Here is a 21226-nt window from a genome sequence, read left to right as displayed (position 1 = left end):
ACCCATAATTCTCCGTCTCCGATGGGCCGAGTTCCCGGTGGCGCAGTCCACGTGTGCTCTCACAAATGGTGAACATGGCCTAGTGGCTGCTGAGAGAAAGAAAGGGTGTACGAACAGTGTCCAGCCGTGCCGCTGGCCAGGGAGCTTCTGCCAGAGAGCTGGGGGGGGGGGGGGGGGGGGCAGGGAAAGTGGTGCGTGGCCAGGAGGTTTGCTGTGGGGTTGGGTACGCAACACCATTATCCCAGCCGGCAAGGCAGCCATGTGGCTGCGCATGCCACTGACAGCCCGCTTTAAACCTGGTGCCCTGGTATGTTTAGGTGACCACCCCCCTCGGGGCCACCTCCCTGGGTGCCCTCTGGCCCCAGCAGACCTATCAGCTGTATGGCGGCTCCTGCTCCAGCATAACCGGCCCCATCATTTTGGCCCCGATGGTGTGTGTGTGTTTTGGGGGGGGGGGGGGGGGGGGGGGGTGTATTGTTTACGCGCGGCTGCAGCTCGTCAGCCCTGGGGCTTTCCATCACTGACCCTCTGATTCCCGCACTGTTTCTCATGTGTTTCAACGGTGTTCCTCGCGGCGCCAGTGCTAGCCCCTCATGGAGCATCTGTGGCGCCGATATTTCTGATGTGAAGTTCCACGGATTCTCCGTTGGCGTCAACACTTAAATCAGAAACAGAGAATCCGGCCCCGCATCACCGGCCTGTTGAAGGTTTCAGCCTGACTGACACCAGAATGATAACATTTCTTCCTCCAGTGATGTTATATTTGGTGACAAAGTCGAATCCCTCATGGGGGACCTGTGCACTCCATTTGTGTTAAAAGAGAGCAGCAAAGTCTCAATTACTGAAAAGCCATGAGGAAATTTGAAAATTAAAAAGGAACGGCAAAGTGTTAAAGATTTTTGAAGTTATTAGCTTTTCCCTTTCACCCCAGGATCATTTTTGACTACAGACCATGATAACATTTTTTTTTTTTAAAATTTAGATTAGCCAATTATTTTTTCCAATTAAGGGGCAATTTTAGCGTGGCCAATCCACCTACTCTGCACATTTTTGGGTTGTGGGGGCGAAAACCCACGCAGACACAGGGAGAACGTGCAAACTCCACACGGACAGTGACCCAGAGCCGGGATCGAACCTGGGACCTCAGCGCCGTGAGGCGGTTGTGCTAACCACTAGGCCACCGTGCTGCCCCAGACCATGATAACATTAACAGTTGTCTAGACCTGGCTTCAAAAGTATGCGGAAAATGTGCTCGCGATTGCCAGGTTGCAGAATGTGCCACGTCTTTGAAAATAGGGATGTGTATTCTGGTTTCTAAAAAGTGTAGGTTCCAAGAACAATTATTATTTTTTAAAAATAAATTTAGAGTACCCAATTATTTTTTCCAATTAAGGGGCCAATTCACCTAACCTGCACATCTTTTTGGGTTGTGGGGGCGAAACCCACGCAGACACGGGAAGAATGTGCAAACTCCACACGGACAGTGACCCAGGGCCGGGGTTCGAACCCGGGTCCTCAGCGCCGTAGGCAGCAATGCTAACCACTGTGCCACCATGCTGCCCTCCAAGAACAATTATAAGTGTCATAATACATGGCACTATAGCCGATTTGAAATAAGACAATTATTTGTAGTAGAATTTGTTCCATACTTTCACAAATCCTTCCCTTACTGCCTGGTCGCAGTGGATGCACTGGGGCTGCAGAACAAGAGTCTGCCCGGAGGAGCAGCGGCCAACTGGTGAGGCTGGAGAGAAGGCCGTTCAACAGGCTGAGGGGGTTGTGGGAAGGAAGCGTGGCATCGGGCCTGTGTGTATGTATAATCGGCAGCGCCGGTCATACAAGGACCTGCGGACTGACATGTTACTGAAGAGCAGGGAGACCGTGCAACATCTCCGCCACATGATGGCACACCTGGAATTGTTGGGGTATGGGGAGGACGCCCCGAACCACTTTGCCACCAGGTTCTTCCAAGCACCAAGTGGCGACCTGTCTGGGATCTCCCAGATCTCAATTCACAGGTGCCTCCACGCAGTAACAGATGTCCAACATGCCCGGGCAGTGCAGTATACCTTCAATGCAGACCGAGACCATCAGGCTGTCAAGGCCCCAGGATTCGCTGCCATTGCTGGCATGCCCCAGGACCAGGGGATGATAGATGGGACACATGTCCCCTTACGAGCACCGCTGCATGTGGGAGTGCCCTTCATCATTAGAAATAGCTTCCACTCCCTGAATGTGCAGTTGGTGTGCAATCACCGTCAGCACATGATGCACATCTGCACCCGGTACCCAGGCAGCACGCATGACGCATTCGCTCTGGCACACTCAGCAGTGCCCCACACCTTCAAGGTACCACTTGAGCGAGCGGCTGGCACCTGGGGGTCGAGGGTTATCCGCTGAGGTTGTGGCTAATGACGCCCGACCGGAGGTTCCAGAATGACGCGGAGACCCACTATAAAAATTCCCACGCAGCCACCAAGGGGCGTCATCAAGTACTACATCAGAGTACTGAAGATGCGGTTTCAGATGCCTGGACTGCTCTGGTAGGGATCTCCAATACACTCAAGGAGAGTCTCGTACAGTGATTATCTGCTGCGTCCTCCACAACATTGCGCAAAAGAAGAGACATGCTGGAGGAGGGATGAGGATGAATGTCAGGCCTTGTCCAACGAGGAGGTTGCAGAGGAGGGCCAGGATAGGCCGGGCACAGGCAGGTATAGGCTGCACGACGTGTGCAACTTGGGCCGACATGCATGGGACACCCTGATTGTCTCCAGGTTCATGAACTAGGAGGCCTGTCCACTGACAGCTCGTCCTCCCTGCCCCACCTCCCCACAACCCCCCCAAAATCAGGAAACATCCCCCCCATCCCTCAGAGCTTCCCACCACTTCCACTACAGGGTGTTGGCCCTGGGCTGGTAGTATCATGGGTCTAGTCCATAGGAGGGAGGATGATGATAATCCACTCAGCTATGAGCTCTGGTGCTCTGTATCGTACGATGGACTCCTGCCCCAGTGTCACATTCCACTGTCTGCCTGGGTGGCTCCTACTTGCGTGCTAGCCATTCCACCACATGCACCCACAGACCTTCAGGGGGCGGTTATGGGGGTAGTGGCCGATGATGGCTCACTCACCGGGTAGGCCCTACCACATGGCGCCCCCACATAGCTAGTCCAGCCCCCTGCTGACACGCGGGGAGAACTCTGGACAGTCCTGGGGGCCCTCAAGCATGCCTCCCTCCAATACCCACACTGCTGGCATCCCACCCAGCAGACCTGTTACACCCGGCCCAACCCATCCCTTCAGACAGAGTACCGAACTTTGAAACTTCGGTGAACAGATTTTTGTATTTTATAAAGTGTTGTGCACTCACACCCAACGCAAACTGTGCTTCACATGTGCCAAACTGGTGTCTAACTTTCTACTCTTCAGTGTCCTAATGCTCCTTCCAGGTGGATGCCCAGGCAGTACATCAGAAATGTTTCCCACACTGTGACCGGTTTGTCCCCGCAGGGATTCCTATCTCCACCTGATGTCTCGCGGCATGTGTGAGGCAGCTGTCCTCTGGAGCAGGGGTTTTTAAACTCAGGGTTGCAAGCCATGGGTGGGTCGCAGGCAGGTTACGGGAGGGTCGCGAGAGGCACACCCAATGACCGGCTTTTAAAAATGCCAGCTATGATGGACGTTTGAGATTGCCGGCCATCCCGCACATATGTGCTGGATCAAGCAGTACGCAGGCCCGGAGTCCAGCAGGTTCCACCACCTCCTCTTGACATCAGCGTGCTGTCGGGGGCGATTTTGTTTCAGCAACAATGGAGTCCTTCCATCGGAAGCAGCGGCAGAGAGCAGGTCATCAGATAAAATCTGGATTTCTTTGCCCTTACAAATGTATAAGTACAAAATGTGACTAATAGAAATGGGTATTCATTGTTGGATTATAATGAAAGCTGTATGGGGAAATGTGCCATGTCACTCAGTGACTGGGCCAGTTCCCTCTGTGCCTGGCTCAGGTCAGCCAGCGCCAGGCCAATGCTCTCGACACCCGCAGCCGAGGTCCGTTGTGACTGGGCCACCCTCTGAGCGCCGCAGCAATGTCCATGTGACCCTTGTACATTGCCACCTGTGAAATGGCTGCACTGAATGCCTCAGGCCTTGGACATCCTGACCCATGGCCGTGACCCTTGCACCCAAGGCTTTCACTGCCGACGCCACCTGTGGGGTTTTGGCCTAGGTGGCATGCATTATCGGCACCGCTTCCTGCTCCTGCAGGCAGTTGGACTCCTCCAACTGCACCTGCAGGCAGGAGAAGTTGCTGACACCCCCACCTGTAGTGCACTGCGCCTGCATTTCCAACACTGATGGGACCTCCTTTTCCAGAAGACGAGACCCATCCTGACGGCAGCTATTCCCTGGGGTCAGGCTTCCCTCCATCCGTCTGGCCCTAAAGGGTTCCTACCCCCACCTGATGTAGTGCTGCATGTATGTGGTGCGCACTATGTAGTGTCTCAGGAGCCTCAGGATGGTGGAGGGCACCAGTGACAGCAGTGACGGGAAGTCAGTGTCATCCCTGAGCAGGTGTTCCGGGGTGTTGAGGTTGGGAACAAGGGACCCCGGATGGTCCCCCGTCATCGCCGTGTAGCGGCTGGGCATCAGCCTGTTCTGCCTTGTTGGGTAGTGTCCAACAAGGCAAAAAGACAAGACGTGTGATGAGATCAAAGACAGACATTGGGTGGGTGGGTGGGGGGGAATGACTCACATGCCATGGAGACATTGCAACACATTGGGGGCTCACTTGACTGTCCCATGACGACCTCCACCTTGGCGACAGCCACTGCCTACCCGTCCGCCTGGTGTGGAACGGGGCTGGTGCCAAGGGCAGAGGTGGTGACGTACCCAGGCCACCCCGAGGAGAATGTGCATCTTCTTGCGGCACTGCTCGCCGGTCTTCGGCGTGGGGCCAGTGGTGCTCACTGCCTCTGCTATCCCCGTCCATGCCCAGTTGGCCTAGACACGTGGCAGCCTCCTTCCCATCCAGGAGAACAGGGTGCCCTGCCTCTCCTCCACAGCAATATCTCCAGCTCTGCATCTGTAAATCTCGGGGCCTCTTCTCCGTGGAGCCACCGTCTTGGCTGGAATGAGTGTGTGTGGGGAGAGGAGTGCTTAAATGCAGCTCCAGCTTGTCAAGCTCTCGAGACTCCAGCGAATCTCACGCCGGAGTGAGTTGGAATTGCACTAGTTCCACGTGGTGCCACTGCTGGCTCATTAGCATGTCCTGAATGGCTTCAGCAGTCGCACCCTTATCGCGAGCGGAGAACATCCCCCATTCAGCCCGGGTCAGCACTCAAGTCTCTCAAACAGAGAATCCCGCCCTATACACCACAATTAGGCTACCCCTCAAATATTCCACATTAAAAGGGAATAGAAGTATAGTCTATATAACTTATCCTCATAATTTAACCGTATTCGCCTTGTAGTTTCTTACTTTGCACTGTGGGTGGTGGTGCTGCAGCAAGGGAAGTATAATTTTATACATATATTAGTTACTTCCTGGTTAACAGAGCTGATAACATCTTAATCTCCAACAGTGGAGATGAGACTGGCTGTAGCACCAGTAGCATGTACCAGCACTTCATTGTCTTTCATAGATTACATGATGTGGGCCAAGCATTGAAGATCACCCAGAAAAACAAAGCAGCAAGCTGAAGGAACCATCAATAATGAAGCAGGCAGTTGAGCTTTAGGGGTGTAGCTGCATTCCACAATGAAACAGGCAAAATTAACTAAAGTTAATTTGGAGATTTTAACCACTTGCTAACTAAACTCTGATGTGGAGACTAAACTCTTGTCATTGACAAAAAGATACCAGCATGATCCAAAATGATGCAGTCAATGCACACTTCCATAAATTGGGTATAGGGGCGTGGGGAAGAGCACCTTGTACTCCAATTATGCTGTCTATTTGGCATTCATGGGACAAACCCTTGTGCCATATTGAAGATTCCAACAATTATTATGGTCCTGTTTATTTTCTACATTTATTTTGCAAATTGGGAATAAAATATTCACGATGAATTGCACAGCAATATTATTGATTGGATCCATCGCCTCAAAAGGCGAGAGGATAAACAAAACTTATTTTGTTCCCTATCTGGGAGAGATACATGCACTGTTTATTTCCTTGAATGGATAAAAAAGTAAATTTAAAAACAGCATAGAATACACAATACTCAAAGAGATAGCGGTGTACGGTAACCGTAGAAATAATTGTATTAATCACAAAAGCCAGTCTCTGCTCCAACATTTTAAGCATTTGACCTTCATGATCAGTTTATATAATTCTCTAGAAAAACAAACAATCACTACCAGTCCTGTTTGTTTCATTGTTCCAAACACTAAATGGCACCACTCCATCGCACTTGCATGGTGCCAGCAGGGTACAAAATATCACACTGGACAGACTTGAACATCTCAAGGAAGCTGCAACTGCAGTACAAAAAAAATTATAAACTGTTCCAAGAGTGTTGTTTCATTAACCTTTCCCCCTCCATCCAGTGCAGAGGTTAACCTATCAGCGGTGACCGTATAACTGGCTCTCTCATATCTTACAAGCTCATGTGGTTTGCATCTCTGGATGTCTCAAGAGATGGCCAACGATGGGTTACCTTGTCACATCTCAAAACATAGGAGCCTTTTAACTTCTGTTTGACCGCCCTCCTCGCCCACACAAGCCAAATGGTTGGTTCACTGAGTAGTTTCCTGTGAGTAGGCGTGAGGCATCAAATCTCCCACTTGTGTTGATAATTTTATGGCCTTGTAAGCACACCGAGTCTAGCTGGTCAAGAGTTTTCACTCCTGAGAAACTGTCCAAACTCTTTTTTTTTTAAATTTAGAGTATCCGCTTCTTCTTTTCCAATGAAGGGGCAATTTAGCGTGGCCAATCCATCTACCCTGCACATCTTTTTGGGTTGTGGGGATGAGACCCACGCAGACACGGGGAGAATGTGCAAACTCCACACGGATAGTGACCGGGGCTGGGATCGAACCTGGGTCCTCAGCGCCGTGAGGCAGCAGTGCTAACCACTGCGCCACCCTGAAACTAACCAAATTCTTCATTGATATGGCGTTGTGTCCAGAAATCTGCCCTTGGTATAAAATGACAAAGATCTTCATGTGCTTGCATTTCTGGAAATGGAAAGGAGTGGATTCTTGCTCAGGGAGGGAATCATTCGGTGTGGCCTTGAACGTCTCCAACATCTGAGAGATTCCTGGGCCACTGCAGCATGCTCAAAATTGTTGGTTTTGCATGCCTCTCATTCTATTTCCTTGTGCCACTGTAGCTCGACGTGAACTCTTATCTCATATCAGTCAAGGGTGAGTTGGTAGCATTTTCTGAGTCAGAAGTCTGCAGTTTTCAGTTCCACTGGACTTCAGCACAAATTCCCCAGGCTGACATTCCAGTCTAATACCAATTACTGTATTGTCAAAGGCACTACCTTTCAGATGAGACATTAAACTAAAGCCCTGTCTTCACTAAGGTGAACAGAAAAGATACCATGACTATTTCTACAGCAGGGGCTTACTCTTCAGTCTCCAGGCCAATATATATCCCTCAAGCTCAATACAGACAGTGTATTGCAGACTGGCCCATTTTAAGCTCTTAGGACTATGTGCTGAGAGCTGCACTAAAGCTCATGGCAGCTGCCACAAACCCTCAATGGTGAAAAGCTATAGTCTTAGGCCCTCTCCACGAGACGCTGGAAACTGTAAAACTTCCTCAAGCTGTAACTAGCAGGAAATGGTTCAACATGAAATGCAAATGTACATTATAAATATAACCTGTAATGAAAGTGTAGTTTAGACACCTCATGTACTGTATTGAAAGAGACTGATCTGCATTGCACTTCATGCATTGTCAAATTTGAACTGTCTTTGCAATATACTTCACAATTTTTTGAATAAATGTACATTTATGGGACTAAATATAAAATCACTACAAACAGGTTATTTTGTCTTTGCCTCACTGCTGTTTGTGGGGAGCTTGCTTTGGGCAATTTAGCTGCAGAATTTTCCTACATTTCAACAGTGCACTACAATTCCACTGACCTTGAGAAACCCCCAAGGTCATGAAAGGCTCTATATAAATGCAAACCTTTCTTTCAACATTCTGTACTTACATGTACTTTTCCTCCTTACTATTTAACCACTTTAATGCATTTCAATTCCAAGGAATGGGCTACACCCGAAAAGCCAGCTGACGTGTTTTTTCTCAACTGATGATGGTGACTTGCTGGGTATCAAATGTTCTATGTTTTTGTTTAAAATTTTCAAATGGTGCATTATTTAACTTTTGGTTCCAAGACCTTCTCGGTCAGTTACGTGCCCGATTTCAAAGTTATTTCTGCCTCTCTTTAAGTTGAATAACCATTGCTTCAAGTGTCAAAAAGATTTGTTGGTTTTGTAAATTTATGCCTGTACATATTATAAAGACCTGAAAATGGTATATTTTAAAATATCTTTGTCCAAACCATCAACAGGACGGACATGCGTCAACACCACAAGTCCTTTTCTGCCCGGTATTACTGCAAGTCAGCTAGCACATTTATTTCTGTCCCAGTTTCGAATGACGAACAGCAGAAATATCTGGATAAGATCATGAATATCATCTCACTATTTATAATTTGGAATAAAATTCAATTTCATAGAAATGGTGGGTCCCATGACCCCCAATTACCAGACTGATTATGAACACATGTTTCTCTACCAGTTTATGAGCATGACAACACATCTCCAGTCTCAAATTTCAAAAGGTCTGACCGGAACACCAGGAGATATTAATCTATCCTCATGGTGGGAAACAATGGAATTGAATCAACTGCTCATTTTCCAGCCCACTCTATTTTACTTCCTATTGACCCGGACAGCCTTTCCGCCTCTTGCTCTTTGACGGTCACTGGATTAGGTTAATTACTTTACTGCCCTGACCCCAAAAGCCCCAAACGCAGATGCCAAGAGGCTCCCTTTGCTCAAAACAGTTTCCTTCTTCCCCCTTCCTTTTTCCCTCCCAATCTGTTTCCTTCTTTCCATTCTTTCTTTGCTCTCAATTTTTCATCAAACTAAATAACATTGAAAAGGACACTGCCCACCTTCCTCAAATTATTTAATTCTCCCTCTGTCGCACTCTAACAACTCGCACATGTTTTTCTCCCAGTTTTTCTCCTCGGTATTTGAAACGGTTTCACAGATGCAAGCGGTTAGCACTGACATTTTTTTTTTTAAAAACTGCAAGCATCGTGTAGATGTGGCAATTAATTGGCAGTGTTGTTCAGATTTTTTTGAATGAAGACTCAGCTCAATTTCTGCAGGGTTTTCTTGGAACACAAACTACCATGGATGTGCAATTCGTACAAATGTTTTTTTCTCTCTCATTTATAGCTCTGATAAATACACATGCACTTTGCGCAATAAGATTTTTCAAAATTTGACTGCCACAGCAGCTATAAGCTGAAGAAAAATATTCCATCAGTGTAGCTGTTGGATGCAGCTGGAAAATTAGGTACTACTGCACATTCTCAAACTGCATTAACTAAACTGAGCTCAAGAGTTACACCACAGTGGTTAGCACAGTTGCTTCATTGTTCCAGGGTCCCAGGTTCAATTCCTGGATTGGGTCACTGTCTGTGCGGAGTCTGCACATTCTCCCCATGTCTGCGTGGGTTTCCTCCGGGTGCTCCGGCTTCCTCCCACAGTCCAAAGATGTGCAGGTTAGGTGGACTGGCCATGCTAAATTGCCCTTAGTGTTCAGAAACAAAAGGTGGGGTAGGGTTACTGGGATAGGCTAGAAGTGTGGGCTTGGGTAGAGTGCTCTTTCAAAGATCTGGTGCAGACCTGATGGGCCGAACGGCCTCCTTCTGCACTGTAAATTCTATGATTCTCTGGGCTTTTGGGAAAGTCCGAGCATTTTAAGTTAACCTTTCAGAAGCTTAATGTTATTATGACATGTTATTTCTTGGAATTTAAACCCCTTATCTTTGGGATTTAAAATTTAAATTTCAGATGGCGAAACTCCAGAAAATATTTGGATTGATTTAAGGACATTTGGTGACCTGTTAACAAAACCTATTACAGTAACAAGAGTAAAACAAATGAGGTGAATACCCCATTCTAAATGGTTAAATAAGAATTTATAATGTGAAAAATGTACTTAAAAACCATAGCAAATTTAGCTTGCAGATATAAACACAGTAAATGTGATTTCATTAGACTACTGCTTGCTTAACCTTTGTGTCTTGGAAGTGGAAGATTTATTAAATTGTAACATTGCAATATAATATTTTGGTCACTTGGGTCATACAACATTTTTCCTCCCATGTTCCTACCACAGCTGGAATTACCTCTTCCCTACCTCAGAATTCCATAAAGAATTGATTCTTGAACTGACGTCATTTACATTACCCACACCACATTACCCACACCACCCCTCTCACCTTCTGTAAACAATGCGTTTGTCTTAATATACCCAAGATTACTTCAGGATTCTGTTGTGCACACACTAGAAGGCAAGGATCTTGATGCTGCCTTCATGATACAAACAAAGCTTCTGCTGGGCAAGGAAGTACTATTCTTGGAAATGTCCAATATTCCCCCCTTGAAGATCAACACCACGAAATAAAGAGAAGCAGTTGGGTATATTTGTAACTCAACTATCTTGAACTGGGTGGTCTTGTAGAACAGTGGGTATTGTCCCTACCTCTAGGCCTGGTTCAAGTCCCATTTCAGGATTGAACCAAGGAAGATGCATTCAGAAGGTGGCCAAACACGTTGAATATGAGCATGTAAAATCCTTCGAATACGCCTGATGTCAGGCAGTAAGAGCAGAAGAGTTTCCTGGTCAGCCACACTGCAGAAGGCAATGGCAAACCACAGCAGTACTTTGCCAAGCATCCTCATGAACCAATACAATGGAAGCCCCTGGTTACCAACACTCTTTTAGGGCATGATACCTGGAGAAGGATCATAACCTGCATCATAGATATATGTGTGTCAAAATATTAAATGCATTATTTTCAATTTAGCGAAGGAGATATTTGTAGAGGCCAGAACGGCGGGGCAGTGATTAGCACTGCTGCCTCACGACGCCAAAGTCCCAGGTTTGATCCCAGCTCTGGGTCAATGTCCGTGTGGAGTTTGCACATTCTCCCCGTGTTTGCATGGGTTTCGCCCCCACAATCCAAAGACCTGCAGGGTAGGCAGATTGGCCACGCTAAATCGCCCCACAATTGGAAAATGAATTGGGTACTCTAAATTTATTTTTTAAGAAGATATTTGTTGAGGTACACTACAGCAAGCACACACTGTCAAATATAGTTGGTAAAATTCAATTGAAATAAAACACCCATTACGAAATGTGAATCTCCAGCGTCTGTACGTCCAACAGCAAGTGGTTGAACAGGAGGGGACCATCCTTCATCCCCACCCCCCCACCCCACTCAGCAGATGTACACATTCCAAATAATAGACGGCAAACAAAAATCTTGTTCAATTAGGTTAGGAGAAAAACCTCTCCGATGGAATAAATACATCCAAACAACAAGTAATAAGTTTTAAATTGATGGACTTGTGATTTTTTTTTTACCTGCCATCAAAAAAATAGAACTTCCCGCGACCATTCTTCTCACCATGCACAAAATGCCCTTCAAATCTGTCACTAGAGGAATAGGTAACTTTACAGAACCCATGTGGCTGGTGATCTTCATCCAAGGGACCTACAATAGGAACATTTTACACTTACTGAACCTCGGCACAGGCATATAATGCATCATTTTAAATCCACAAAAAATATGCACATTACTGCAACATTAGCCCACTAAACATCTGCTACTGACTAAATATCACCAGCGCAAGAGCTGGTTTCTGATTCGTGTGAGATCCAGTTTGGAGGAGGTGATTTTTCTGACTGGGTTATTGAACACGAGTGAAATCCAATGTCACGATGGGGGGAGGGGAGGGGGGTTGTTTTTTGTCTCCCCTGAGTAACGTTAACAAAAATGGGACAACCTTTAGCTTATAAATTTGTCTGAAACTCTGCTCGAGGCAGAGAATCGCAAATCAAACTGGCAACAGCAAATGACAATGACCTCCCCTCGAGAGTACCCCAAGATTTAGGGCACTCAAACACTGCTGTGAGGGAAAGATTACATTGTTTTTATTTAAAAAGTAATAGGAAAGAAAGTTTCTCCTGTTCTCTCTTTCCCAGACTATGAATATGCAACAAATGAGAACACAGCAGTTTCCCCACCGTGACACTGCTGAGTACACTGACTCTAATGCCTGCATCACAATAATCCAGATTACATAATTCTTAAAGTAGCACAACACATTCTTTAGCGAATCACTTTTTTTGGGTGGGGGTGGGGGTCCAATCTGTTCGCCGGAAAGTCAGGGGAATAGGGATTTTTCTTCAGTGTTCTTTTCCAAAACAATGAAGATTTTTTTTGGGGGGGCTTTTATTGTGGGCACCACGTTACTCATCTTGCCTAATCCACACCTCGTGTCGATTGCAAAAATTGAAATCGTGGGAGATCTGCCCAAGATAAACTTTTTAAAACATGTTATCATTTTAACTGGAAACCATATGTTCGCGAACGGTGCATGCAAAATGGTTTTCTCTCGCCAGCACCCGCTTCCCGTGCTTTGTTCAAATGCACAAATTAGAACATTCGCTTTTAAAACGCGTGATTTGGGCCCGGAAATCTGCACTGCACTGTCCCCCCCTCCCTTCTGCTGGGGCTGTCTGAGGGAGGGAGGGGGCTACCCTACCCTCCCAGGGGGGGATTCTGCCCTCCCCGGGGGGCCCTGTCCTCCCCTGTGCGGACCAAGCCAGCACACATTCACATTGCTCACCTTCCACCGTCTCCTCCACATTGTCGTCGTCACTATCCATATTGCTGCCTCTCGGTGTGGGGACGCTCCCTGGGCAGCTGCAGCTGCTTTTGGTGCACTGGGAGGCTGGCTGAAACTCTGCCCTCAGACAGCGCCAGTTCCTGCCTGCTCCTGCTGCCCAAACCGGAATCAGCCTTTAGACGCTGACATCATCCCCAGCTGCTGCTCCTGACTGACAAGCTGCAGCCACACCCTTCCCTCCTCCCATATTCCATATCCAACTGCTCCTGACTGACAGTTCCAGCCCCACTCTTTCCCCCTCCCACATCCTTATCCATATTCCACTGCTCCTCTGACAGCTGCAGACCCTTTTTATCCTCCCCACACCCATATCCAACTGCTCCTCTGACTGACAGCTGCAGACCCTTTTTATCCCCCCCCCCATATCTAACTGTTCCTCTGCATGACAGCTGCAGACGCTTTTTACCCCCCCCCAACCACATTCAACTACTCCTCTCATTGATAGCTGACAACCTCTCCCTTCAGCCCTCACAGATTAGAATCATACTCTGTAATAAAACAAAGAAACATCATCAACTCCCACCGCAGCAGTCCTCCACCCCTCTCTGCCATTGCCTCCCATTCCCCTACTTGGTGAGTCAGAATGACGAATGCCCACACCCACCCACTGTCCTGTTTACTCCCAATGCTTCTGATGTATATTATATTCCCCCTTACTGTGTTTTACAATTGCTCCTGATGCCCCTGTCTACCCCACTCCCAACTTTGCCAATAGCCCTTCCATAAATCAACAGAATTGTGGCCCCATACTATTCAACTACCAGCAGCTTTGAATTGATGCCCTTCCCCATCCATGTTCTATCAAGGCTGATTCTTTTATTTTTTACCCTTAAGGATGCGGAGCTCAGTGTTGTGCCTCCCTTTGGCCTAGCTAAAATCAGGTAATCTCCCCCCCCCCACGCCTTTTCCTTTGCATCACCTTCTCACACCCTGTATCATCTTTAACTCATTGTAGGGCAGCACGGTGGCCAAGTGGTTAGCATAACCGCCTCACGGCGCTGAGGTCCCAGGTTCGATCCCGGCTCTGGGTCACTGTCTGTGTGGAGTTTGCACATTCTCCCCGTGTCTGCGTGGGTTTCGCCCCCACAACCCAAAAATGTGCAGAGTAGGTGGATTGGCCACGCTAAATTGCCCCTTAATTGGAAAAAATAATTGGGTAATCTAAATTTTAAAAAAAATAAAAAAAATCTTTAACTCATTGTTCCTGTGTCACCTATTTTTACATTCTGACATTTATCCTGTCCCACATGCCACCCCATTATCTACACCCGCCTATTCAACCCTATTCCTCACTCTTTTCCACTCAGCTCCCACTTTACCCACCAACCCTTTCTTCCCATCATCTCTCCATTAGCCAGGTCCATTCTTACACCACCCCAACCTGCCAGAACCTTTATTCTTTTAATTGATCAGTCCCCATTTGCTAACCTCCATCCCAGCAACCCTTTCAGCCTACATCACCCCCAAACCATCCCTCACCACCAGCCCCCATTCCCTTTTTAACCCATCCCCTTCCCAATCACACTTGCTGGGCCCAACTTAAGCAAATGGGAGCAGAATCCCAGAGCGAACACGTTTAACCGCTTGCGCACACAGAATTGAGAAACACCCCTCATCTAATGCCGATCCGGTTAGATATGGGGCCTGAGTGGGGAATATGCCGCCAAGGCCGCACTCAGCCCCATTTTCTGCACTGAGGAGCTCCACCCGTCAGAACTCGGCAGTGCAACGAAAGATCAGGGTGCCATTTTTAAATGGCATCCTGATCTATTGAGTTCCTGAAGTGACCCCCGCACCCCTCCACACACGCGCAGTGCACCCCTGGCCCAATCAACGCAGCATGAAAAATGGCAACTTGGTACCTTGACATTGCACCTGCCAGAGCCACATTGGTACCTCATCAGTGCCAGGCTGGCACCCAGGTGACACTGCCAGGGTGCCAGGCTGGCCATGCCAGGTTTCACCTGGAAGGCAAGTACCTGGAGGCCTTCGATCCCACTGGAGACCCGCACGAGTGCCATTTCGTCTAGTTCCTGTTTGTGGAGACCAGTACTGAACGGCACTCACCCGAGGTCTCTAAGGCAAAGGGGATAGATCCCACGCCTTGGTTACCTCAGGGAACTGCATATTAGAGAGAGACTAGATGTTTCACTCTAATATGCAGATTTGCCCAAAAGTGATCCCACCCGCAATGGGTGGGCTTAACACCGTGACGTCTCACGAGATCCTATTAGATCTCATGAGGCAATACTCTGGCTTCTTTCTCTTCAGATTGTAGAAATATTTGCCTTTTACTAAAGATGTAATGAGGCGTAGTGAGCCAGGTAGATCCCGGGAGCGGGCTCTCCCGTCATTTACTTGCCACGTTGCACCGCAGCACGCTGCTTTTCGGGCGCAGCATGGCCGATAGATCGCGCCCAACAGTACCGTTTCGAAAATCCAGTCCTCCGTCTCATTATAAACTCTTGTTGGTTTCCCAGAAGTGAGAATCAGCAATTTGTCTTTTTAAAATTCAAAACACATTATAGACTGAACACCATGCTATGGTCCTTTCATAATGATATAAACATTCTTCAAAAAATCCTGTTTCACAGTGCCAGGAAATTATAAAGAGGAAGGTGATAATGAAAGGACCAGTTAGAATGGGGACATGGAACTGGAGAAAGGAGCTTAGGTATGCACAAACTAGGTAGGAACGGCATGAGCCGGGAAGCCATTGATCAAAATAGACCAAGGTTGTTAGGAGCAAGATAGATAAATGCCCAAGTTTGGTGCTAAGTCTCATTGTGGGCGTGGAAGTGGGAGAAGCTGGTCAGACAGTCCGAGTCCAGAGTCTGTACAAATGGGAGGACAGGCATGCCGATGACATTGCCTTAAAAAAAGCATAAGTAAGCAATGAGCTAAATGGCACATAAAATAAAAAATATTAGAAAAGACAATTTATGCATTAAATTAAAAGCTGCTTGAAAATAGAAGGGTAATAAATTTAGAGGAAAAACGTACCTCCCGGATCACTTAGGCAAACAGGGCTGGGAAATACCAATTGAAGCAGCAGCAGTACCATGTACTGTTGGAAGGCCTAAAAGGTAAGTCGAGGCAAGCAGGGAAAGTAATTTTCAGTTTGGTAGCATTCCAGATGAGCAAAAAAGGAAATGTGTGCTAATTTGCAAGGTTTTGCCAACCTTTTTGTAAGAATAACTACCAAGATGTCCAGTTGGCACTGCCAGGTGGCAGGGACACTGCTGGGTTCCAGGTTGGCACTGCCAAGGTGGTCAAGCTGGCATTTTTTGTGTAGTGGCCATCAGGCCGAGGTGCCCTGCACAGGTGTTGGGGGCTCGGGGACCCTCCCATCGTGCATTTGGGGGATCGCTACGAGGCCCCAGAGATCAGGATGTCATTAAAAAACGGCGTCCCAATCTCTTGCTACACTGAGGAGTTCCGCCGAGCAGAGTTCTTCAGTGCACACAACGGGACTATGTGTGACCTTGGGCGCTGTTCCCCGCTGAGGTCCCCTACCTAATCTGGGTGCTGTTTTGTAGCGTTGTGTTTCTCGGTGCTGCGAGCGGCCGGAAACACGCAGCTAAATGCACTCACTGTGGGACTTTGTTCCTATTTAGTTAAGTCCCGCCCCTAGTGAGGTGGCAGGTGGTATTTGCGGCACCCACCCTAATTCTCGGAATGACAGCAACTTGCATCTGATTCCACACTTGGAAGCTCATTAATTATGCACAGGCGAGAATCGGACAAATTAACCTGGCAGGTCGGGAGTGGATTCCTCCACCCTGCTTGTTAGCTAGCAGGGTCGAAGGCCTAAGCTCATCTTTAAATGACACCATGGCACACACATCTAAATCTTCCCAGCCCAGCTGTACCCAACACATGCAGAGAGATGTCTTCTACACAGAAGAAGAAGACAGCACCTCTCTTCAACCACATCACTCTCCAGACCTTGATCAGAGGAGTGTGGGGGACAAAGTGATAAGCTCTATCCCAGGGACAGTTCCAAGAAGCACACCTGCCTTGACTTCTTCAGAATGGGAGGCTGTCACCAAGGAGGTCCTCATGGCTGGCAACCGTGTCCCGGCAAGATCCAGTGCAGGAAGAGAATGAATGATGTCACCCACTCCGCCAGGTTAAGTCATCCTTCAACTCCCTCTGATATCAAACTCTCAGCACTGCATCATGTACTCAAATGGCTACTCTTTTTAGGGATCTCACACAACCATTAGCGACATCACATCTCAACATTGATTAGGAGACCAATAATCTTCAAATTCTGGAAAAGTCCAAGAGGATTGGAAAACTGCCAATGTAACACCCTTATTCAAAAAGGAGGGAGACAAAACAAGGTAAATATAGGCCAGTCACGTTAACGTCTGTCATTGGGAAAATGTTAGAGTCCATTATAAAAGATGTAATAGCAGAGCATTTAAGAAATATATAATATAATCAAGAAGAGTCAGCATGGCTTCATGAAGAGGAAATCATACCTGACAAATTTATTAGAATTGTGGCGGCACAGTGGCGCAGTGGTTAGCACTGCTGCCTCACTGCGCCGAGGACCCTGGTTCGATCCCTGCCCCAGGTCATTGTCCGTGCGGAGTTTGCACTTTCTTCCAGTGTCTGCGTGGGTCTCACCCCCACAACCCAAAGATGTGCAGTGTAGGTGAATTGGCCACACTAAATTGCTCCTTAAATGGAAAAAAAAATTGGGTACTCTAAATTTAAAAAAAATATTAGTATTCTTTGAGGCGGTAATGAACACGATAGATAAAGGGGAATCAATAGATTTAATACACTTGGATTTCCAAAAAGGATTTGGTAAAGTACGGAACAAAATGCTACTTAATAAGATAAGAGCCCATGATGTTGGGGTAGTATATTAGCATGGATAGAGGATTGGCCATCTAACAGACAACAGAGAATTGGGAAAAGACGCATTTTCAGGATGGCAACCTGTAACTAGAGGAGTGCCACAATGATTAGTTCTGGAGTCACAATAACTTACATAATATATTAATGACTTGGATGAGGGAAGTGATTGTACTATTTCCGGGGGGGGGGGGGGGCATGGTGGCATAGTGGTTAGCATTGCTGCCTCATGGCGCTGAGGACCCGGGTTCGATCCCGGCCCCGGGTCACTGACCATGTGGAGTTTGCACATTCTCCCCGTTTGTGTGTGGGTCTCACCGCCACAACCCAAAGATGCGCAGGGTAGGTAGATTTGCCACACGAAATTGCCCCTTAATTGAAAAAAAACCTGAAAACTATAATTTTTTTAAAAAGTGAATGGACTATTGCCAAGTTTGCAGATGACACAAAGATAGGTGGGAAGGCAAGTGATGAGGATGACACAAATAGTCCACAGAGGAATATAGACAAGTGGGCAAAAGCATGGCAGATAAAATGTAATGTAGGAAAATGTGAAGTTATGCACTTTGGTAGGAAGAATAAAAGAGCTGAATATTATTTAAATGGCAAAGGTCTGCAGAAAACTGCAGCACAGAGGGATTTTGAGAACCTTGTGAATGAATCACAAAAAACTAGCATGCAAGTTCAGCGGGTAATAATAGGGAAGGCAAATAGAATGTTGGCCTCTATTTCAAAGGAAATGAAGTATAAAAATAGGGAAGCATTATGATCCCGACCAGATCCCAACAGTGGCTAGGATACTGGACCGAAACCTCAATATAATGTTTATTTTTAAAAATTTTCCATTTAAGGGGCAATATAGCGTGGTGAATACACCTACCCTACACATCTTTGGGTTATGGGGGTGAGAACCACGCAGACAAGGGGAGAATAAGGGCCGGGAACGAATCCGGGTCTACAGTGCCATGAGGCAACAGTGCTAACCACTGCACATCAAGCTGCCCCAAATATTTTATTTTATTTTGTGAGACTGTGCAGAAAGAATTATTCGCTCCAGGGGTCATTGCATGAAGAAATAGGACTTGGGTATTTTTAAAACAAAACTTTATTATGAATCACAATATCAAACTGGTTTTAACTTCAAACCCAAAACGAACAGCTCATAATTACACCTTAACACTACTACTCAATTTCCCATGAACTGTTTTCACTTTTCAAGATATCTCTCTGGGTGGAGGCGGGGGGGGGGGGGGGGGGGGGGGGGGGGACGACTGCCTCTCTAGGGGTTGCCAGATCAGTTTTTTCAGTTTTTTCCCAGAACACTAAACTTCTAATGCTTTCAAAATGGCTCTGTGTCTCTCTGAGCTCCACCCAGCACTGACCTCATCTCCTCAAGATGAAAAAAAACTCTGCAGGCTGCAAATCATTAACTCTCCAGGGACTTCCCCAGTCAAACCACACTAACCCCAGGCTTTTAACCCTTAAATTGCCCGCTACATTTATAATCCAATTACAAAAATCATCCAATCAACACACACAGAAATCTTGCTAAAACTGAACAACTAACTATGTACTAGTTAGACCGTACCTGGTATACAATGAACACTTTTGGTCCCCTTCTCGAAGGAAAAATATACTGGTATTTGAGGCAGTCGAGAGCAGGTTCACTAGGTTGACCCCAGGTATGGAGATATTTCCTTATGAGGAGATTTGACTAGGTTGGGCCTGTACTCATTGGAGTTTAGAAGAGTGAGAGGCAACTATATGAGACATATAGAATTCTCAGGGGGCTTAACAAGGTAGATGCTGAGAGGTTGTTTCCCCTCGTTGAAGAGGGTATTATCTCAGCGTAAGGAGTCATCCATTTAAGACAGAGATGAGGAAGAATTTCTTCTCTCAGAAGGTAGTTAAACTGTGCAATTCTTTACTACAGAGGGCTGTAGAGATTGGGTCATTAAGTATGTTCAAGGTTGGGCGGCACGGAGGTGCAGTGGTTAGCATTGCTGCCTATGGCGCTGAAGATCCAGGTTTCATCCAGCTCCGGTCACTGTCTGTGAGGAGTTTGCACATTCTCCCCGTGTCTGCGTGGGTTGCACCCCCACAGCCCAAAGATGTGCAGGTTAGGTGGATTGGCCATGCTAAATTGCCCCTTAATTAGGAAAAAAATAATTGGGTACTCTAAATTTATTTTTTAAAACTTTGTTCAAGGTTGAGAAAGACCCCCATGGCCCCGGGAAAATATTCAGGGAGTCCGGTGGTGGTGGTGACGTTGAAGATCAGGAGGCAGTTGCGCCAACATTTTAGGTTGTGGGCGGGTCAAGGGAAATGCCAATTCGAGGGAATCATAGATTTGAGCCAGGAAGGTGGGGTGGGAATTTTTGGAGATGGGAGGAGACGGGAGTTAGGGTATTAAAGGATTTGTTTCTGAGAGGCCAGTTTGCGAAGTTGGAGAAGCTGGGGGAGAAATATGGGTTCGGGCAGCGGGAGATGTTTAGGTATATTCAGGTCCGAAGTTTTGCCGGAAAGGAGGTACAGAGCTTTCCGATGGTGCTGGCTCCCACACTGTTGGAAGAGATATCGACGACCCACGGGGAATAGAGAAGGGGGCGCTGCCGGTGATTTTTCAGGTGATTCTGGAGGAAGATAAGGTATCGCCAGAGAGGATTAGGGTGAAGTGGGAGGAAGAGTTGGGTGAGGATATTGAGGAGGGGTTATGGTGTGAGGTGCTCCGGAGGGTGAATGCATCAACTTTGTGCGCGAGGCTGGGGCTGATACAGTTGAAGGTGGTGTGTAGAGCGCACCTCACAAGGGCAAGGATTAGCCGACTTGTTGAGGGGTGGAAGATGTTTGTGAACAGTGTGTGTGTGTGGTGGGTGGTGGTGGGGGGGGGCACGTTCATATGTTTTGGTCCTGTCCAAAACAGGAGGGGTATTGGAGGGAGATCTTTAAGGTCACCTCAAAGGTGGTGCATGTGAGACTTGAACTGGGTCCCTTAGAAGCCATATTCGGGGTGTTGGATCAGCCAGGATTGGAAGCGGGAGCGGAAGCAGATGTCGTGGTCAGGACGTGCAAGTGCGAGCGGTTGTTCATCCCCGGAGATGAAAGGGAATGACATTGAGGGATAGGAGAGGTGTGCCCCTATGTCCTAACTTAACTCTTGCATTGGAACATAGGGATTAAGAGCAGAAGTAGGCAATTCAGCCCTTCGGGCCTGCTCTGCCATTCAATCAGATCATGGTTGATCTCTTCCTGGTCTCAAATCCACCTCCCTGCCTGTTTCCCCTATCCCTTTAACTCATTTTTATCAGAAATATGTCTATCCCTTTCTTGAAACCATATAATCACTCCTATTCCACTGCACTATGGGGCAACGAGTTCCACAAATTCACCACC

The 21226-nt window shown here is 47.3% G+C and overlaps 1 protein-coding gene across 1 annotated transcript in view; it reads right to left on the bottom strand.

Annotated features, from left to right (window-relative positions):
• setd7 (SET domain containing 7, histone lysine methyltransferase) overlaps window positions 1–13102 on the bottom strand; it is a 49330-nt gene extending 36228 nt beyond the window's left edge. The window contains exons 1-2 of the mRNA XM_038792477.1: window positions 12902–13102; window positions 11634–11763 (exon numbers count right to left, since the gene is read on the bottom strand). Of these exons, the coding sequence (XP_038648405.1) occupies window positions 11634–11763; window positions 12902–12941 (170 nt within the window). The 5' untranslated portion in view covers window positions 12942–13102. The remainder of the gene's footprint in view (window positions 1–11633; window positions 11764–12901) is intronic.
• Between the last annotated feature and the right edge of the window lie 8124 nt (window positions 13103–21226).

Source organism: Scyliorhinus canicula, chromosome 3 (assembly GCF_902713615.1).
Source record: "Scyliorhinus canicula chromosome 3, sScyCan1.1, whole genome shotgun sequence".
NCBI classification, from domain to species: domain Eukaryota; kingdom Metazoa; phylum Chordata; class Chondrichthyes; order Carcharhiniformes; family Scyliorhinidae; genus Scyliorhinus; species Scyliorhinus canicula.
This window is presented reverse-complemented; position numbering and strand designations above follow the sequence as displayed.